Raw genomic sequence first — 22556 nt, forward strand, 5'->3', positions numbered from 1 at the left:
CCTTTTGTCAAATTATCCAGCCATCGGTCCTTGGGACAAAACCCATTGCACCATTTGTATTGACCATGGTTTAATGAGTGACCTGGTCTTCCTGTTTGCATAGATTGTAATAGGCCCACCCACCTGAGAGCCTGTCAGCAAGACTGAGAGACGTAACCTCTATGTATACTTAGTTTCTAAGTGGAAAGACTTTAAAATGGAAACCAAGTAATTGTGTTATGGTGGCCATTTGCATTTATTTCAGATACTGGTCGAGAGAAGTCCTATTAATCACAGTCATAATAGATCTTCAAATTATGACCTACTGAGCAAGGTCATCCCATATGAGATGAATAATATATATTCAAAATGTTCAGCTTGCTTCTAATGGGCAGTACTTCATACCAAATGGTTTTGAGGGAAATATGTACGGTATAATTTTTCAGACAAAGAATTAAAATTCCTAGTTGTGATGGTTAAAAAAAAAAACCCCTCTAAAGTAGAAATTAGAAATACATATTCTCCATAGCCATAAAATGAGCCACAAGTACACTTTGATTCTGTAAAATAGAGTTACTTTGGAAAATATTTCAGAGTAACCTAATCCCAAATCAAGGCTCTCTATTGGAATTGGTAGACAACCCAAAAATACCTGGGCTTGATCTGTTTCAACAAAGTGAAGAAGACAGGAAGAGTATGAGAAATTATTCAAATATATTCAGAAAAAATATCTGCTGAGGTTGGAAGACTACTATACAGTGATTACAGAAAAGTTATATTCCGTCCGTAGATCAAGCCTTGCCACAAAATCATCAAACCAATGTTCTTTGTGAGTGTGAAGGAAATGAGTACCTGTCTTTCTAATTGTAGTAAAAATAGTACCATTAGTGCTTCCTCTAACTTTTTTTTTTTTTTTGAGATGGAGTCTTGCTGTGTTGCCCAGGCTGGAGTGCAGTGTCACGATCTTGGCTCACTGCAAGCTCTGCCTCCTGAGTTCATGCCCTTCTCCTGCCTCAGCCTCCCGAGTAGCTGGGACTACAGGCGCCTGCCACTGCGCCCGGCTAATTTTTTGTGTTTTTAGTAAAGACGGGGTTTCACTGTGTTAGCCAGGATGGTCTCAATCTCCTGACCTCGTGATCTGCCCGCCTCGGCCTCCCAAAGTGCTAGGATTACAGGTGTGAGCCACCATGCCAGGCCAACTTTATTTTTAACTAGTAAATTGTAACCAGGAAGTATACTCACAAACTGTGGAGCAAGGACACAGGAACAAATGTAGCATTGAAAATAAACAGTAGAAGATAGTGAATCTGACACATTTAATAATGAACAAATGCTGTTGTGTTCCACAATATTTAGGCACACCTATGCAAAAAATCATTTCAGGAAAGCATGGCTTTACATCTTAGGAAGGAAAAGTGGAGGGAAAGGGTTGGCAGTGAAGAACAACTTGTACACATGCCTTGTTAAAGCAATTCCACATAATCTTATTCCATTTCAAACCAAGACTGTTTAGAATCTTACGTCCTGTTGCCACAAGAACTGAGCTCAATACTTTAGAATCCTAAGCCCAATATCTGAGAGTGGGTGAAGGTATTTTTGGAAGAACCCAGGCATGTATCTGTAGGACCTCAGTAAACCTCCTGTTTTGCATAATTCTCTCCTGCCTCCCCAATCTGTCTGAGGGTTATGCTTTCTTCTTCCCTCTCCTAAGTGAAGGTAATTGACTGATGCTTAATTGTTATTTCTTTCTAAAATTGATAACATAAAATGAGGGCATTAGGTTTCTTCCTTGAAAATCTTGTGTTTTTATAATAAAAGTAGCTGTAGCCAAAACCTGCCCCATGTAAAAAAGTATCTGCTAACAATTACAGAAATTGTCATATGCATCTGTTTTTTGAACTCAATGAAGTCCCAGAAATCTTTTTAGTGCTCTGATACCTTGTAATAAAGGACCTCTAGAGGTTACTGAAATGAAAGCATGCAGAGTTACTGTAGCGGTATGTTGTTACAGGGGAAAAGAAAACCAGCAGCCATTCACTGTACAGCCTACATTGCTGTAACCAGTGTTGCCCAGTAAACTATCTGGCATGCAAAATGCTAAGTATTCAAAGTACCTGGCATTCATGATCATTGTAATAGCAAACTGTTGACATTTGGTTTATTTCCCAAAGCCGGACCATTCGTACTTCTCTTAAATATTTTGGCTTTAGAGCTTTGTTGTTGATACAGATAATTTATCTCCTTGTTGCCCTGTTTCCCTTCTTGCTGCCCTGCATTTAGCTGCAATTTGCTTTAATGGAGTCATCCCCATGATCATGGAGAATTTGTTCAGTATTTTGATGTTTAGCTTTCATCTCATTTTGGATCGTTTATCTTGATAATTAACATTATTGCATGAAGACCCAGTTGAGAAAAAATATTCTGTAGGAAATTCATTCTTTAATAGTTAATATAATCCTTCACATGCTGAGTGTCAAAACCTGCAATTCCTCTTGATCCTTAAAAGGCTTGTAAATAAAGACAGTTCAGTTGAAGAAACTATACTGTTAAAGTCAAATATTTTTGGAAATCAGCTTTGAGTCTTGGGGATTTAGAAATTTACGTAAATGATCTGACTCCCAGCAAGCTCTAAATAAACAATAACTATTTGATGGGATAATTGAAAGAGAGCCTCCCATCACAGTGATCCCTATCTGCAAAGGTGATAATTCACTAAAAAATTATGCCTCACTTTGTAATAACTTAATATCACCCTGGTAATTTTTAATCAATAAACTGGAATATAATCAGATTGGGGAATATGTAAATCTATATCAGTCCAGTGAAACCTACCAGCAGGGAGAGAAAAGATAAAAATGCAAAAATCAGATTGAATTTTGGGGGAAAGCTTAAAAGAAATGCAGTTATGCCTCTGCTGCCATACTCAGCATGGGACATAAAGAGCCCCACCACAGGGCTTGAATTTACAGAAGTCTGTCCAGCACAGCTTTATCCGACACTGGAGCTTCCTAACAAACAAAAAGAAATCTTATACTCTTGCTTGTTAGTATTTAATACATGCATTATGTGCTTTTTAATTTTTTGGTCCTACTGAAGAGTAGCTGATAGCGCTGTTTCGAAGGCATATCTACTGTGCTTCTGACTAGCAATAGGAAATCGGTTAAGTTATTCAACCTCTCTACATTTCAGTTTCAGGAAATGAAGTGGACAAAGAAGATCATCATTAGGCAATATGTACCTCCAATATTCTGTATTATGTGGAGATATCAAGTCCGTATGTGATTACACAAATCATAGTCCAAAAGAGTTCAGAATGAGACATAGAATTGAAAGTCCTATTTATACAGATACTGGTTAAAGCCCAGGGATTAGATGGGTTTAAAATGCTTTACCTCTATATAGAAAGGAGTACAGGACCAGGAAAGGGCCCAGGGGCATACCATGATTGAGCCGAGGAGACAGTAAGAGAGTTTCAGTGACAAAGGAGATGCAAGGAGATGATGGGGTTTCTGAAACCAGGAGAAGAAAGCCTTCATCATAGAAGCAAGTGATAAACTTCACTGAACACTTCTAAGACATTTTGGACAAGAATAAAGAGTTACCTTTGGATTTCACTGCACGTAGCTTAACAAACGTTCATAAAGGCAGTGAAAATGAAAGCTCAGTTAGGGTGGTCTTAGGAGAGAATTCAGGTGATGAAGTAGAGAATGTGACTATAGATGGCTCTTTCTAGAAGTTTTACTTTTAAGGGTGGCAGAGAACTAGAGTAGAGCTGCAGACATAGTTCCCCCTCCTCCCTCTCCTCCATCTCCAGTTTCTTCTTCTTTCCATGAGTGTAACAGAATGAAATTTAGGGCATAATCCTGTAGAAGGTAAGAAATTAACGATGCAGGAAAGAGACTGGATAATTGTCCAAAATAAATAAGTCCTCAGACGAGGCAAGGCAGTGGGCTCTAGCACACAAAGGGGCTGACATCTGATACGAATGCAGTTGTTTTATCCACATAACAGTTACTTTTTCAGAGAAAAATCTAATTGTGAGAATATAGCTGAAAACCAAACATTACCCCTCTGTGTGTGGTAACTTGTGATGTAAAATGCATTTCTCAATAAAGGTCCTGGTCAAAAAATTTAAAAGTAAAATACCTTGAGGGAGCTACAGTTAGGGGACAGCAGGATGAAGGATAATCATCAGAAAGAATACAAAGTGGGCCAGGCATGGTGGTTCATGCCTGTAAACCCAGAGCTTCAGGAGGTGGTGTTGGGAGGATCACTTGAGGTCGGGAGGATCACTTGAGGTCAGGAGTTTGAGACCAGCCTGGGCAACCTAGAACCCCATCTCTACCACAAAAAGAAAAAAAAAAAAGACTACAGAGTAGAAAAAGCAGAGTGAAACAGAATCTTCATTACAAACAGTAGGGGGATTTTAGCAAAGAGTAGCTGACTTAGATGGTGCTAAGATTTGTATGGAGTTCAGTGCTGAGACGTCTTTTTAACAAGCAATTTAAATGGGAATATTGCCTTGTTTACATGGCTCAAATAAAATGCAGTATAATGTGCAGAAAACAAAAAAAACAGTAAAAAGCTTAAATAATCTTTATTCTTAGGACAATGTTTTTCAAATAAGGATTATGGCTCACTATTGGGTCATAACATAAAATACATTTCTTATTGTGGATGGCTCCAAGAAAAAGAAAACCCAAGTTTAAGAAGGCTCACCAATAGAGAGTTTACCTATGTCATATAAGAAGTCCCAGTTACACATCCACTAATAATAGCTCCATGGCCAGGTACATGCTAGTATTTGCATTTTGGAATGGTCTTTCTCTCCCGTTTGTTGTCTCATGGTCACAAGATGACAGATTATCCCAGGCCTCACGTTTACATTCGAAGACTAAAAACCACTGTGGTGAGTAGGAAATGCCCCTCCCCAGAGATGACTCCCAAGCCCTCATTCCCAGACCTGTGACTGTGTTGCCTTACATTGCAGATGTACTCCGCAGATGTGATTAAATTAAGGAGCTCGACATGAAGGGATTAACCTGTCTTATCTGGGTGAGTTCAATGGAATCATAAGAGTCGAGTGCGCCAGGAGATTCAGATAGGGAGGGGTGACCATGGAAGCAGAATAATGTGGAGTGAGAAAGACTATTCATGGGCTTATGAAGTTAACTGAGCAGAATGTAGGGTTTTCAGGATATTGGCAATGAGAAAATGATAGCGGTGACTGAAATCATCTGGATGTTCCAGGGGAGAACCTGAATAGTTTTCTAGGCATGAGCCACCTTGCCTGGCCTCCATTATATTTTCAATCCTTCCCACCCCCACAAATCCTCTTGCACTTTGTCAGTCATTTGTCTCTCCTGAGTCTTTAATGTCTCTCGTTCTAATGATGCTTTCCCCTTAGATCAGGTCATACTCAACATTCTCTGTCTGTCTCCCTTTCTAAATCTACTGTGCTTAACCCTTAAATGCAAAGTGTTCCCAGATTTTCATCTTATCTAAACTCTCTCTTCACACTTTAATTAGGTGATCTTTTCTCTCACCTACAACTCTCAAATCTGTATCTCCAGCTCTGACAATACCCATGAATCCCAGGTGTGTACACCTGACTGCCTGCTGGATAGTCACCTGAAGTTAAAAAAAAAGAATATTTATAATTGAAATTATTCCCACTCTTCTTTCATCCCACCCAAAACATGTGCATTTTCTTTGTTCCTTCTCTCTAGGACCATCTCCACTCTGCAGCCGACAACTGAAGCCAGACATTAGGGCACCATGGTTAACTCTCATTAGCTGGAAACGTTATTGTTATTTGTTTAGCATAACTTAAATATGATGTATTTTATATATTTAAAAATATAATTTGTGACCCCACATAGGGTTCTGAAGTTGATGCAGATGCTTGAGGTATTGTATTGCATATGTTTATTTTCAGCTGACTTAGTCACTGGAGGCAGATGTGTGAAGGAAGTCTCCTTCAGTGACTCATCAGAGAAACTCAAAATGAGTTGCCAGGAATAAAACAGCATAATTTTAAAGGAATTCTCTGCTTAGACATTGTGCATCTGTCAAACTCAGACTGGATAAATTAATTACGCTCTGATAGGATAGCCCCAGAGAGCCAGCCTTTCAAGATCTATTCTTCTCTATAATCAATATAGTAATTTAACATTTGAACCTGCCTCCAAGCAAAAGGGCATACAACCAACTGTGAAAAGTCTTTGTATTCTACTCAGAGTTCTTTGTTGGTAATGGGAAATTATTTTTAGTTAAAAAATCAAAAATTAAAAAGAAAAATTATTATTATGGCTACTATTCTTTTCAAGTTGAACATAAAAGTTGAGATCAGCCTGTAAACTTCTACTTTCAGGCAAAGAACACAAAAATTGATGAAGATAAAAAATGTGGTTGGTTTATTGGGAAAAATTGTCATTTTTAATTAAAGAAAATAAAATATTAAAAGTAAATATACCAAGCAAGAATTATAGAATTAAAGTTATCAAAATGACATGAATGGTCTCATATACTAGGCAATACCTCCGCCTCCCAGGTTCAAGTGATTTTTGTGCCTCAGCCTCCCATGTAGTTGGGACTACAGGTGCAAGCCACCAACGTCTGGTTAATTTCTGTATTTTTAGTAGAAGCGGGGTTTCGCCATGTTTGCCAGGCTGATCTTGAACTCCTGACCTCAAATAATCCACCTGCCTTGGATTCCCAAAGTGTTGGGATTACAGACGTGAGCCACTGTGCCTGGATTGGGGGTGGGAAACCCCAGCCTCCCTCTGTGCTCTTTGATAACAAGCTTGTCTGTGATTTTTGAGCATATCTTCTCTCATTAGTCCAAGGCACCCATGGTTATCCAGGAAACCTCATCTCCCTTTGCAAACCACAGCCCTCCCATGCACAAACTGCTAGTAAACACCTGAGCATGCTATACTACTTCAGATTTTTGCATTTCTGCATATGCAGCTTTGTCTACCACAGCTCAAAGCCAAGCTATCATTCAGCTGTCACCTCTTTGGTAAAGCCTCTTTACATTTTCCAGTCATATTTTATTACTTTGTCTTTTATGTGGACCTTTCAATACTATACTTATCACTCTATTTAAAAATATTTCTTTACCTTTCTCTCATCTGCACTGTGAATTCTTTGAGGGATAGTCCATGACTCTTCTTCCTCGTCTTCCTTCTTCTTTTTTACGATCATCTTCTATATAATAGAACTTGGTATATTACAGTTCCAATTAGTGTTTGTAGAAGTGATTTGAACCCACGGTCATCTCCTCCTTTTCCCCACCATCTTACTCAATAACATATAACATTAAAACATGTTGTCAAGAGAATTAATTAGACACTGCAAAGGGCATAACTGAAACAGAAAATATACCCCAAACCTAGAAATGCAAATCGAAACCATGTGGACCAAGCAAATAAATGTGATACCTCCTTATTCCTGCAAGAATGGCCATAATCAAAACATTAAAAAAACCAGATGTTGGTGTGGATGTGTTGATCAGGGAGCACTTATACACAGCTGGTGGGCATGTAAACTAGTACAGCCACTATGAAAAACAGTGTGGAGATTCCTTAAAGAGCTAAATGTAGAACTACCATTTGATCCAGCAATTCCACTACTGGGCACATAGAGATAAAGGTGTCATTATATGAAAAAGATACTTGTACATGCATGTTTATAGCAGCATAATTCGTAATGGCAAAATCATGGAATCAACCCAAATGCCCATCAACAACAAGTGGATAAAGAAACTGTGGTATATATATGTGATGGAATACTACTCAGCTATAAAAAGTATTGAATTAATGGCATTTGCAGTGACCTGGATGAGATTGGGAACTATTATTTTAAGTGAAGTAAACTCGGGAATGGAAAACCAAACATCATATGTTCTCACTGATATGTGGGAGCTACGCTATGAGGATGCAAAGGCATAAGAATAATACAATGAACTCGGGAACTTGGGGGAAAGGATGGGAGAGGGGCGAGGGATAAAAATCTACAAATAGGGTGCAGTGTATACTGCCCGGGTGATGGGTGCACCAAAATCTCACAAATCACCACTAAAGAACTTACTCATGTAACCAGATACCACCTGTACCCCAATAACCTCTGGAAAAAAAAAAAAGAAATCATAAGCTGAACTTGTGGCAGCCTGACAAACTTGCCTAAACCAGTTCATACAAAACTTGATACACTGCTTCTTGATTCTATACCATTAGACATGTCCGAAGTACTCCAACAAAAGCTTAAAGAAAAAAACACTAAGCTTCAAGCACAGCTCTTTCTTGTGTATATAAAATGCTTCCTCCTTAGCTAGTATATTTAACCAGTAGGGCTTCTCTCCTCCTTTCGGCTACCATTTATTAAGTGCTGTGTGCCAGGCACTATCTAATGTATACATAAAAATTATATGGAGCAGGCATTGTTATGCCCTCATTTAGAAAAGAAAATCTGGAGAGGTAAAATGATTTCCTATCATTTTGCCTAAAGTTTCCCTGTTGCATCTTTTAGGTGCTGTGTAGAGTACGATCCGAGACACAGTCATCCTTGTGCTAAGGTCAGCCTGTTTGCAGCAGCAAAACCCAGATCTGTGGTGATGTCGACTGCATGAATCCTGCCATTGGGTAATTTTAAAGACCTTGTGTAACTTCGAAGACCTTGCGTACTACTCCTAATGTGAGGATGAAGTTATTCTGTTCCAACTCCAGTGCTAGAATCATAATGTTGCTTCTTATGGAAAGTACAATTTAAGAACTGTGTCTTAGGTTAAATAAACAGAATCTAGGATACCTTTATAGACTATCTATGATAGGTTACTGGGTGAGCTTTTATTTTTTAACTGTCTGGAGATGGGGTAGGGAACAGAAACAGAGACAGGGATGATTGGCAGGGACCTTGGGGAAGAGACAGTGATTTGGCAGCCTGGTATGGAAACGTCCTCTTGTATTATGCCTCAGTTTTTGTTATGCCTTATGTATTCCCAGATTTCCAAAGGAGCTTAAAACTTCTCTATACTCCTCTACAACCATTTTTGATGGTGAGATTTTCTTTAGTATCCATTTCCAAGTGAAGTGCTTATCACAATTAACTATCAAATAAACTATTTGGGCAGAGCTTTCTGTTTTCCTCAAGTTACCCCTAGGGAATGGCCAGGGGAACTAACAGTAACCAAATATCTACTATACTTCAGGGCCTTCATATGTATTCTCATTAAAAACACATAAAACCTATGAGGTAGGTTTTGCTATCCCTGCTTCATAAATGAGAAAGCCTCAGCCTAGAAGTCACACACCTAGAAAGTGATTGATTTGGGGTTCAAACCAAATTCTGTCAGTTTCTTAGTCACAGCTTCTTGTTGCAAGTAACAGATATGAGAAGAGGAGACATCTTCACACGGAAGTATTTGGTGGAATTCTAGAGCAGAACCACCAGGAACTGCACCATGAATGGGAGAAGGAGAAGGAACTAAACCCACTATTTCTTCCAATGCTCGAGGTCGCGGGCCTCTCATCTGTATTTCTTTCTGTGTCCCATCCCTGTAGCTACATCACTTTAGTTTAAGGGACCAGCAGAATCTGACCAGCATTTATGAACCCCAAATTTCAAATTTCCAGGAGGGAGAATATGATTGGTTAGGTGAAGGCAGGATCCCCAGGATGCAGGGCCCTTTCTGTGGTTGAGTTATAGATCTCATCCTCTGCCACCTCTTCAGGACTTTTGCTCTTTCAGTTACTCCCTCCCCCTCCTATATTTTTAAACCATCCTTTCTTTTGGTTTGTTTATATCAGTATTCAAACATGGCCACGTCTCTTCTAAGCTTGAAAACATAAAACAAATAAATATAATCTCTTTCTTGAATCCACTTTACTTCTAACGACAGATTAATCTCTGTATTAGTTTCCAAAGGCTGTCATATCAAATTAGTACGAATGTGATGACTTAAAAATATGTTGATGCCCAGTGCCATCGACAGTGGATTGGCTAAAGAAAATGTGGTACATGTACACCATGGGATACTATGAAGCCATAAAGGACAAAATCATGTTCTTTGCAGCAACATGGATGCAGCTAGAAGCCATTATCCTAAGTGAATGACTGCAGAAACAGAAAACCAAATACCACATGTTCTCACTTGTGAGTGGGAGCTAAACATTGTGCACACATGTTTATAAAAATGGGAACAATAAAGTTGGGTGAGGTAGCTCATGACTGTAATCCTGGCACTTTCAGAGGCCAAGGCAGGTAGAGGTCAAGAATTCGAGACCAGCCTGGCCAACATGGTGAAACCCCTCTTTACTAAAAATACAAAAATTAGCCAGGCCTAGTGGTACACACCTGTAACCCCAGCTACTCAGGAGGCAGAGGCAGGAAAATTGCTTGAACCCGGGAGGCAGAGGTTCAGTAACCCGAGATTGCACCATTGCACTACAGCCTGGGTGACAGAGTGAGTCTCTGTCACACACACACACACACACACACACACAATAGCCACTGAAGAATGCAAGAGTGGGGATGGAGAGAACAGGATGAGGGCTGAAAAAAACCTATTGGGTAGATGCTTACCTCCTGGGTGATGGATTCCTTTATACTCCAAACCTCAGCACCATGCAATATACCTGTGTAACAAACTGCACATGTACCCACTTATTTTAAAGTAAAAGTTGAAAAAAGCAGCACAGAAGATAATATAGTCAGGCAACATATGGAAAAATGTATATGAAATTTTAGTTACTATTTGTAAACAGCAACAAAAAAAGGATATCAGCAAACCATAAAAAAGAAAACAAAAGTTGATGAATTCAGCATACATTTTGGAAGAATAGACAAGCTTTCTGTGAATTTGCTTTGGTTACAATAGAATCCTCTCTTATTAAGTGAGCCAATTGGCAAGTGAACTAATTGGGAAATAAGCTTTTTCTGAAACCCTAATGATTTCTTATGGCCGCAATTAATAAACATAGATGCCATATGTAATAGCAGACACTAACCATGCATCTGTGCTGTATAAGGCACCAGTAGGTGGAATACGCAAGATCTAAAATCAGCAGATATTGGTATGCTTTCTTCATGGGCATTCAAATTAAGAGATTTGTAAGTAAAACCTTCCTCATATTGGCAAATTCATTTTGTAGATGTAACCCTTGGCTAGTAAAGATAATAGTATTTGGAGTAAGTAAAATATTTATCTTGGCATTCAATATTTTAATAAATGACATCACATGCTAATCAACAGATGCACACTGGAATAATAACGTCACACGCTAATCAACAGACGCACACTGGAATCAAGTTAAAATAATAAAATTAAGACAATCAAAACACCAGGCTGCAAGACCTGCTGAATACAAATGTGTCACACTTACACAATATTCTTCCCAGTCTCATTTCTCTGCCCTGCTTGATAAGCAGAATTTTAATCTTTTCTGGGATTCTTCTTCCCAACTGTTCTCTCTAGAGTATTAGGATGGGAGAGTTTGCATATAATCAGTGCTACCCCTTTGTTCTGCTGGCTGTGGTATAGCCATTCTTCTGCTTCAGAGACAGAAGCCACTCTGTGGCACACAGCTATCTGCTTGAGCCACTGTTCATCTCTCCTGAATTGCTTATCTCTGCATAGCCTGCATGCCACTGCCTGAAACTGTAGGAATCTGGGGACTGTGTGGGGAGGGGTAGAGAGGGTGTGTTAGAGTGTGTTCATGTACATCCCTGCTCAGTTGCTGCCCATGCAGTCACCAGGACTTGCTGCTTAGTCTGGCCTATTCTGCTAGATATCTTTTGCTTTTGTAATGATTTTATTTGAGATGCATCGGACTGCCCTCCTTTGGACAACTCAAGTTCATCAAATCATTCTGTATATGTTTGATCTCATTTGTTGATGGTGAAAAGTTTCTTTCCACAGGGCCTCTAGACTTCTTTCAAGTAATGTGACTGTGCCTCTACCTCAGTGTTCTTGAACCTTCTTTGACAAGTAGGAGGCTGGACTGTCCTTGGTGGTGAAGACTCTAGAAGGTCATGTGACTTAACTGAAGTTTTGTATCAGGATATAAACTCATTAAGAAAATAACTATAAAAATTACTTATTACAAATCTGTTGAATCTAAGACAAAAGCAGGAGTGGGAGAGAGCTGATGTTCCTTTGAGTTAGTGAAAGTTGGAGTAACAGCACCTTAGAGCCCTGGATAGGATGTGTATCACGTGCCTATATTAAAAATATTTCTAAATGAGACTTAGTCAATCGATACAACTGAGAATTGTTAGCTATGGAGTATTTAGCTGATTGAAAATCATGGCTACAATATTTTGTAGCTCCTCCTGCGAAGAGGTGGAGTCTATTTCCCCACCTTCAATCTGGCCTGGCGTTATGCTTGCTTTGATGAAGGAAATATGACAAAATGTATGTTGCATGAGTTCCAGAACTTAGGCATAAGTTGCTTTGTAGCTTCTCTCTTTGCCCACCCACTCATAGCATCCTCCACCACCATGTAAGGAAGCTTGGGCAAGACTAATGAATGATAAAAGACCCTGTGAGAGAGAGGCCCAGTCTATAGCCCGCATTAGGCTTCAGACAGGTGAGTAAGGCCATCATAGACGCTCCAACCCCAGTCAAGCTGCCAGATAACTAACGTCTCATGAGAAAGCCCAGGCGAGACCAGCAGAAGAACTGCCCAGCTGAGCTTAGCCTGAATTGCAGACACATGAGCAAGTAAAATGTTATTGATTTAAGCTACTTTGTTGTGCAGCAATAGATAAGTGATATAGTATACTCTGTATAATTAGAATTTATCAGTGGCCCTTTCACTGACTGTCTGCATATTTTTGATGTAAAGAAATAAAACATAACCAGAGGTTTTCTGTTTTGTTGATTTTGTTTTAGAAATAAAAAAAACTTAATCTATGAGAGGTTAAATCCATTACTGATTTTCTCTATTTCAGCTGCACTAGCATTTTGAGTCCATCCTCGTGTGCTGCTTTTATAACACCTTATTCATCTCCCCATATCACACACACAATTAAGAACTAACCAAATGTTGACTACACAACTGTACATATTATTACCTGTAATTTAGTTATCCTTCCTAGTGGGGCATGGATCACATTTTAGTTGCCACATTGGAGGCCTCTTTCCCTTCCTCTCTCCCTCCCTCCCTCCCCCCACTTCCTTCCTTCCTTCCTTCCTTCCTTCCTTCCTTCCTTCCTTCCGCAATGGTAAACTTGATTTCACCCTTTGTAAAGTATATATTTTCCTTCTTACGGAGTTTCTTCCCTCATAAATAAGGAAAACAAGCAGGTAAAAAGATAAAACAGGAGGGCGCAGTGGCTCATGCCCATAATCCCAGCAGTTTGGGAGGCGGAAGCGGGCGGATCACGAGATCAGGAGATCGAGACCATCCTGGCTAACACGGTGAAACCCCGTCTCTACTAAAAACACAAAAAATTAGCCGGGCGTGGCGGGCACCTGTAGTCCCACCTGCTCAGGAGGCTGAGGCAGGAGAATGGTGTGAACCCGGGAGGCGGAGCTTGCAGTGAACTGAGATCGTGCCACTGCACTCCAGCCTGAGCGAAAGGGCAGACTCCGTGTCAAAAAAAAAAAAAAAAAAAATCTGTAATTTTTATACACAAAAGGTCCCTAGTTTCTCCTCTTCCTTCCCTTCAAGTGACCCATTGCCAGCTTTCCCCTTTAATTGCTGTGGCCAAAGTTCCGTGGATGGCACAGAATGAATTCCCTTGGCCAAATGTACTCAGGATGGCAATCCCAGGTCTCTATAGCAACATTTCAGTAACTGTTCTGTGCTGCTAATTAGCTCCCTTTCCCCCTGTGGAGGTATTACACATGACTTTTTATGCCAAGTGATGATCATAACATCAGTGAGCTCTGCATTTTGTGATCCTCTATTTCAACACTGGTCCAAGTAGGTTAAATGGAAAGAAACTGTCTTTGATGGAGATCAGAACTTTAAATGGAAACACACAGGACAGTGAGAGGGAGAATTGAATCAACCAGGAGTCATGAATTATCTGCTATTCAACATGAAAATTGCAGCAGATTAACTAACAACCGAAATATAGAAGGCAGCAGAGTGAGTAGAGTCAAGTCATGATTTCATGTTCAACATTGGAAAGGTTATTCCAGTGACATTTGCACAGACGTGTTGTGTGTGGGTCTCCAGGCAAAGAATAAAGTCGGAGTGGAAAATTTGAGTCCAGTGCAAGTAAAATGTGAGGAATTTTAGACAATGCTAAACAAACTAGTTTTGGTATGTTATGGTTTCCTGGGCCACAGACAGCACACAAAGATCATCACAAAAGAAGAAACATGATGTAGTGGAAATAACCTGTACTGAGGAAACCAAAAGTCAAACATATTCTGGATTTGCCACCAACTTGTTCTGGAGCTTTAGCAGAGTCATTTACCCTTTTTGTACCTTGGTTTTCTTAACCCTAAAATGAAAGAATTTTACAATCATTAGCAAAGTTTCATTCGGGTCATAACAACAGACTTCTATAAGGCTTGCTGTATTGTTGATGGCAGTAGGAACAGTAATTTGGGAGCATGCAACTCCAGTGTCCATTCCTGTCCCTCTTTTTCATATTTTGAGTGGTGTCCTGAGCCCTTTCTACCCATCTTTATCGGAGTGACTTCAAACAATGATCTACATTTAAAAAACCTTAGAATTATCATCCTCATTTGGATTGGTGATAAGCTCACATGACTTTAATTCATTTCCCATTTCTGTTGGGCAGCACAGGGCTGAGCAACCTGAGCAGAGGAGAGAGTGAGTTGATCAGTAGATGATCTCTGGAGTATCTTTTTTTGTTACATTCTAGGCTTAATAGTAGGAGTGTGGGAGAGGTCAGTGCTCTGTGTTAAACACAATCATGAGCTTCAGAACACTACAAAGGCACACTGGGATTGAGTTGCTTATCATCACTGATAATCTTTTTTCCTTTTGTAAGAGTGAGCTAAGTGGAGAGCTTAATTCTGTCTTCATGGAAAAGATCAGATTTAAACAACTATTCTGCCCTGCTTAAAAAAGTGTTCAGTGGGGACTAATACGAAGTGTGGTACATAAAGACCTTAAGTTTTAAATAGAGATAGAACATGAAAGACTGGCTGGAAGGCAGTAGTACCAACAATGAGTGGACAAACCTGTTTTCCAAATTTTTAGCAACACTGGGAATAATCTAATATAAATCTTTGCTAACCTTATATATAAAAATAAAGTGTTATTTTAAAGATAAAACAAAAGTCTTGTGTAAAAATTAAAACAGTTTTAGGAGTAAGTGGAAATTGGAGACATTGATAGAGTAACTTTCAGCTTCTAGGGAGCAATTTAGAATTTAATCATTCACTTAAATAAATTGCTTCAGTAGGAAGGTTGCTGATGATAATCAGTGTGAAAGGAACTTAAGTTATTCCAAGCTGAGTTGCCCTTTATGAATGTAAATGCCATTTATACTATTATCATGCAAAAGTCTAAAAAGGATAATTTGAAGACATGTTGAAGAAACATGATTTACAATGACCAGAAATTCAATAGTGTTCTTTGTTAGATCACTCTTAGAACACTATTAACACTATTAGTATAAAGGTTTTTGGTTTGGTTACCACAGTATAAACAAGATTTATTTCCACTTAGTGTATATAAAGGTAAGGGTATCAAGGAGGACTTCATGGAGAAAGGAATTAGACAGAGTGGGTACTGAAGAAAATGGGAAGAATTAGAGAGATGTAATGATGACAAAGGCATGTAGGCTGAGGGAAGAATGTGGAGTGAAGATATGAGCTGAAGTGTGTGTGTGTGTGTGTATAAAACAAAGGTATCCATTCAAGTAAGTAAAGGAGTTCTTATTCTGTGCAATGTATTTTCTGGTGACAAAATTTACAATAGAGGAATATGAGTTGCTTTGTGACTGAAATTGTCTCTAAAGGCATATATTAGCCCTTGTCTAGTTTTCTGACAACATATGAATTGCTCATGATTTTGCCAACATCAATGCTTTTTGTCCTAAATCAAAGTTTCTCCTTACTCTCCTCTTTCAGTTAGCATGAGAGTTGTCACAGCCGACAGAGGCAATGGATGAAGCCAATCACTCTGTGGTCTCTGAGTTTGTGTTCCTGGGACTCTCTGACTCACGGAAGATCCAGCTCCTCCTCTTCCTCTTTTTCTCAGCGTTCTATGTGTCAAGCCTGATGGGAAATCTCCTCATTGTGCTAACTGTGACCTCTGACCCTCGTTTACAGTCCCCCATGTACTTCCTGCTGGCCAACCTTTCCATCATCAATTTGTTATTTTGTTCCTCCACAGCTCCCAAGATGATTTATGACCTTTTCAGGAAGCACAAAACCATCTCTTTTGGGGGCTGTGTAGTTCAGATCTTCTTTATCCATGCAGTTGGGGGAACTGAGATGGTGCTGCTCATAGCCATGGCTTTTGACCGATATGTGGCCATATGTAAGCCTCTCCACTACCTGACCATCATGAACCCACAAAGGTGCATTTTGTTTTTAGTCATTTCCTGGATTATAGGTATTATTCACTCAGTGATTCAGTTGGCTTTTGTTGTAGACCTGCTGTTCTGTGGCCCTAATGAATTAGATAGTTTCTTTTGTGATCTTCCTCGATTTATCAAACTGGCTTGCAGAGAGACCTACACATTGGGATTCATGGTTACTGCCAATAGTGGATTTATTTCTCTGGCTTCTTTTTTAATTCTCATAATCTCTTACATCTTTATTTTGGTGACTGTTCAGAAAAAATCTTCAGGTGGTATATTCAAGGCTTTCTCTATGCTGTCAGCTCATGTCATTGTGGTGGTTTTGGTCTTTGGGCCATTAATCTTTTTCTATATTTTTCCATTTCCCACATCACATCTTGATAAATTCCTTGCCATCTTTGATGCAGTTATCACTCCTGTTTTGAATCCAGTCATCTATACTTTTAGGAATAAAGAGATGATGGTGGCAATGAGAAGACGATGCTCTCAGTTTGTGAATTACAGTAAAATCTTTTAAATATATTGAGAATATACAAAAAGGCAAATTATACTAGAATTTCAGACAGATATGTGTTAAGTAAGCTATGTTAAATTTAACCAGAATATCACTTTCTACTAGTACGTATTGTGTTGTCTTTTTTTTCTTCCCAAATTGAATTGTGGTATCAATCTCTTGCTTATATAGGAGATTTAAAGATTAAACAGTGTGGCTACTTTATTTCACCAACATTATTACCTATATATAATGTCAAATAGAATTACTCTAAATGTTAAACAATCCATTTTGAATGGCAGTGTGTGGTTTATTGCCCATTTTCTATTTTTTCCATTTAAGGTAGATTATCTTGCTTTAAAGATAAAGGTTAATTTTTACTAGACTTACTGATTTGTCTTACTATGTAGCTAAGTTTTTTTTTTATTTTTTCAGCTCATTATCTGTTAGCTATTTATTTGTTTATCTTTTTTCAAAGTCCATAAAGAGAAACTACACTTTTTTTTTTAAAGAGGAATTTTGGTATAAAGAATTAACTAAGTATTAAATTGTGTTAAATAAATTTTGTGGGAGCTACTGTTTTGGGCTAGCCTCCTGTATTAGGCCCCAGCCAACCAGGTGATATAGTTTGGCTCTGTGTCCCCACCCAAATCTCATCTTGAATTATAATACTCATGTGTCAAGGGAAGAACCTGAAGGGAGGTGATTGGGTTATGGGAACAACATGGTTTCCCCCCTGTTGTTCTCGTGATAGTGAGTGAGTCTCACGAGATCTCATGGTTTTATAAGCTACTGGCATTTCCCCTGCTTGCACTCACTCCTTCCCGCCGCCTTATGGAGAAGATGCCTGCTCCTCTTTGCCTTCTACCGTGTTTATAAGTTTCCTGAGGCCTCTCCAGCCATGCAGAACTGTGAGTCAATTAAATCTCTTTCCGTTATAAATTACCAAGTCATGGGTATTTCTTTATAGCAATGTAGAATGAACTAATACAGCAGGCAAACCAGAACAGAGTCACTTGTGCTAGGTGCCGCGTAATCAGACTGAACTTCAAAATTAGCCATTTTCAACTCCCCCCAACACCCCCCCCCCAAAAAAACCCCACATTACAGTCAGGCTGAGTCACTATAATACAAAAGTCCCTTCTGTTTAAAGTATCTTTGAAAAGGCCAATCCATTTTTTGTCTCTGATTCTGCTGTCTTCAGCCTTTTTCTGCCTACAAAGCCAAGCTCTTCTGCTCAGCTCATTGAGAACGTTCATTCTATTTGATAGAACGAGGTATTGCCCAATTCTAGAATCACTAATAAAAGCCAATTAGATCTTTAAAATTGTAACTTCATAATTTTGACAGTTGTTAACTAGTTATTTGAAAAAAGTGAACTTTAATATAAAAATGTAGCATTTGTAGGAAGTAGCTTTCACCCCTAGAAAGGGGTAGATAAAGGAAAGAGGTTAGAACTACTAGGACTTAAATAAATAAAACACCCCAAACTCTTAAAGCTTGGAGGAAGAACCTGTGGAGGTGAAACTCAAATATCTCAGCAGAGGCGGATGCTGCCTGGCTGGTGCAGGTGTCTCTGAACTTAGGGGAGGCCCTCTGTGTCATGACACCCCCGAGGAAGAGGCACCGCTGGCTGGTGCAGGTGTTCCTGAGGAGGGTGTGAGGAGCAGAGCTCCTCTAGCGTCGGAAAAACTAACTGGATTCAGCTGCTGCTTTGGAAAACAACCAAGGTTGCTGAGGTGATGAGTGTGGTTGGGTGATGCTGACAGGCACAGCAGGCAGAGAGGAGGCAAACAGGAAGAAGAAAGTCCCTTTTTCTATCTCCAGCCTTGCAACTTCCCTCTATACCCCTAATGGTGAATCCAAGCAAGGAGAAGCTGAAAAGAAAAAAGAGAAAGTTGGCAGAGCCCCAGCTCCTGCATCATACAGAGTGTAGACAGACATGTTGGCACTGAAAGTACATGCGGTTACTTAGTAGGATCATAGAGTTTTTGAATTTTAAAGTAAATTATAAATAATTACAGTCCTTCCTCATTTTGGAAACTCTCGACTACTAGAAAAGAAAGTAATTAGTTCAAGATGATAAAAGTAGTGTATGGAAGATCCAAATCCAGATCCTAGAACCCAGACTGACAGACTCCTGGTCTTCTGCTGTCTTCTATCATTTTAGAACATATTTGCATAGTTGATAAATCTGGTGTTCCCACTGGACTGTTAATTTTTTGCTTACATAAGATATGATTCACCTTGTATCTTGAGTGACTGTCAAATAGCAGAGTTTCAACAGATGTTCAAGCATGATTTTCACTTAATCTATTCAGTCCTATTTTACATTTCTTTTTCTGATTCTTTGGATAGTTTTAAAATGAAGCTTTTATTTTGGAATAATTTTACATGTACAGAAAAGTTACAGAGATAGTCCAGAGGGTGCCCATATGCCCCTTACCAAGTTTCAGTTTCCCCTAATGTTATCACCTTATATTTCCACGGTACATTTTCCAAAACTGAGAAATCATCACTGGTATAATACATTACTGTAAACTAAACTCTAGACTTTATTCAAATTTCACCAATTTTTTCCATTAATGTCTTTTTATGTTTCAGAATCCAATCTGAATATCACATTACATTTAGCTATTAGGTCTCTTTAATCTCCTCTGAGGTTTGTGACAATTTCTCAGTCTTACCTTGCTTTTCATGGTGTCACGTCTTTGAGGAATATTGGTCAGATATTTTGTAGAATGTCCCTCAATTTGAGTTTGTCTGACATTTTTTATTATAGTTATACATGGGTTGTGGATTTTTAAAAAGAATACCCAAAAGATGAAAAGATCTTCTAATCACGTGATAGCAGGGAGTACATAATATCCACACAGCATCACTGGTGATGTTAAATTTGCTTAATTGGTTTATTATTTGATCTTGATACAAGAGAAGTGACTTCTTAGATGTTACATATGGCATCTGCATTCTTTCTTCCTAATTAAGCTCCCCCAAGTTATCTATGGGATAGATGATGGTTTGTTGTAATTTGAGTATGTAACAGATTTTTCTTGGGGGTATGACTGGGGTAGAGATTTTCTTGGCATATAGATTTTTCTCGGGGTTCATTTCAACTCCATCCCACCACGGTAGGATTGTAAAGGCAAGCTGTGTACATGATTGTTCTACGTCCTCTTCTCTTGCTCCTTCTTTGATTCAGTTACGTTTTGCTTCTATACAGATGGAACTCTTGGCCTCTCTCTTTTTGAGTTTCCTAGTCTTACAACCTCAGAACTGATGTTTGTATTTCAAATCTTTGTCTATTTATGCTTAGTTTTCCCTAGGAGTTCTCACTGGAGAATCTTTGGCAGTATAACCATCTTAGCCGGTCCCTAGTGCCTCTATATTTCACCCTCTGGCCTAATTCTGTATGAGTGGGCATTTGAATATTTTGTCATGAATTTCTGATGTGTAATTGCTAGCACAGCAACATGGATGAATGAATGACTGCTCTTTAAAACCCTAAGTCTAGGGTCAGGACTATGGAGAAGAACATGATATTTGTGCCCCCACTTTGATATAATTTCTAGGGTTGGAACTATTCATTAATTTAGATCAGTCATTTGCTTTATTTGTAGCTTTTCCCATTCCACAAAACAGTGGTTAATAAAATAATTCTCACTACTTCAAAAGATCAATGCCTCATAATGCTTTAAAAGACATGATCATTGTCATTGCTGATCTCTAGGGAGACAATGTCGAAGGTGTCCACGGCAATGTTGGTTTTGGTATAGGGAAGATACGATCTTCAAAATATTAAACAACTGCATTGATCAGAACAGATGCTGGTCCCAGAGTTGGAGCAAGATCCTGGAGACTCCTGCTGTTCCAGGCATTAACTTTTAGTAGCTGATTCATAAGGAGTTCTGAGGAAGCAACTTGGAAGCGGTTGGAACCTTAAGAGGCTTGTGACAGTGGCTATATTCTAACCAGTGTGCAAGTATTTTAATTTTTTAACAACTGGTATTATTACATTGGTGTCTTCTAGCTAAATATTAACATTGTTGGTATGTGAGGGTTGAAGTTAGAAGCAAGGTCCAATACTTGCTTAATCCAATCAGTGACCCTGAAAAACTTGGGGGTGATCTGAGTACTCAGAAAGGCAGAACGTGGTGCATACCCACCATGGAGTGCTCTGCAGTATTTAGAAGTGATGTACTAGATGTACATATAGCAACATGAGACAAGTGGAAAAAAAGAATTAGAATGAGATATACAATACCATTTTATACGTACATGCATACAAACAATACTACATGTTTCACGATAACCCAAAAGCAAGACACACTTAAAAACACCAGAATGACTGTCTTTGAGAGAAAGGGATTGAGAATGGAAATTAAAGGGGATAAACAAGAAAAACAAGAGTGCTTGTTGTAACCCAGTGATCATTGCTTGTTGATCAATTGATCAATGCTTGTTGTAAACCAGTGATCATTAAGCACCATGGACAGAGACACATGATTACACCTAAGGTTAGAAAACCACACAAGTCCCGTTGCTTCCTCTTAATATTTTGAAATCAATCCTTACTCATATTATTCCTGCTTCCTGATGACAGACACAGTAAAAGATAATGGAATTACTTCAACAGCTGGATTCTTTTGTTAAATTCAATGAATATAGTCTTCTTTGATTACAGGAAACTGCAAGTTGCTTTGGAAAAAATGAATGTGAATTAGATAAAGCCTATATCTTCAAAGTGCTTGGTACAATATGTTACATTTATAACTTATAAAAGTCACATTATAAGATACTAAAATTTTTTATAGCTTACTCTTTTACTTGCCTACTTTATTCATTATAGATAAAATTTAAAAGGATTCCATATGATTTTTATGAATATCTTGGGAAGTGGATATTATTAGATTATCTAGAGACACTTTCATTTATCATGATAGGATTTAAATTGTTAAAGATTGTGTCCTTTGCAGGGACATGGATGGCGCTGGAGTCCATTATCTTTAGCATACTAACTCAGGAATAGAAAACCAAAAACCACATGTTCTCACTTATAAGTGGGAGCTAAATGATGAGAACACATGGACACATAGAGGGAAGCAACACAAACTAGGGCCTATTGGAGGTTGGGAGGAGGGAGAGGATCAGGAAAAATAACTAATGGGTACTAAGCCTAATACCTGAGTGATTAATCTGCACAATAAACCCACATGACACACCTTTACCTATGTAACAAACCTGCACATGTACCCCTGACCTTAAAATAAAAGTGAAAAAGAAAAATAATCCAGAAAAATATAAAGTGGTGGAGATTGATTTTTCTTAGAGATTCTAGAGTCATTCCTTTCTCCTGTGACTCATTATCACATTTCTTCTTTGTTGCTTTGCATATATTTCTAGGAGACAATTTCTTGGCTCATTGACTTTAGAGTTGCAGTCCCAGGTCATTATAGCTTTATTAGGTCACTATCCTCCAGTGCAGTTAATTAGCTATTTTTCCATTTATATAAAGATTTTAAATACCTCTGTGTGCTTGAGATGATAGTCTGTAAATAGCTACAAG

The 22556-nt window shown here is 38.7% G+C and overlaps 1 protein-coding gene across 1 annotated transcript; it reads left to right on the forward strand.

Moving 5' to 3' along the window:
* Positions 1 to 13873: 13873 nt before the first annotated feature.
* On the forward strand, positions 13874 to 17243 carry OR4F6 (olfactory receptor family 4 subfamily F member 6). The gene is made up of 2 exons (XM_523177.4): positions 13874 to 13910; positions 16043 to 17243. Exon 2 carries the CDS (start codon positions 16076 to 16078, stop codon positions 17012 to 17014), a length of 939 nt encoding a protein of 312 aa, XP_523177.1. The 5' UTR covers positions 13874 to 13910; positions 16043 to 16075; the 3' UTR covers positions 17015 to 17243.
* The last annotated feature ends 5313 nt before the right edge of the window (positions 17244 to 22556 follow it).

The sequence above is a fragment of the Pan troglodytes genome, chromosome 16 (assembly GCF_028858775.2).
Source record: "Pan troglodytes isolate AG18354 chromosome 16, NHGRI_mPanTro3-v2.0_pri, whole genome shotgun sequence".
Lineage (NCBI taxonomy): Eukaryota > Metazoa > Chordata > Mammalia > Primates > Hominidae > Pan > Pan troglodytes.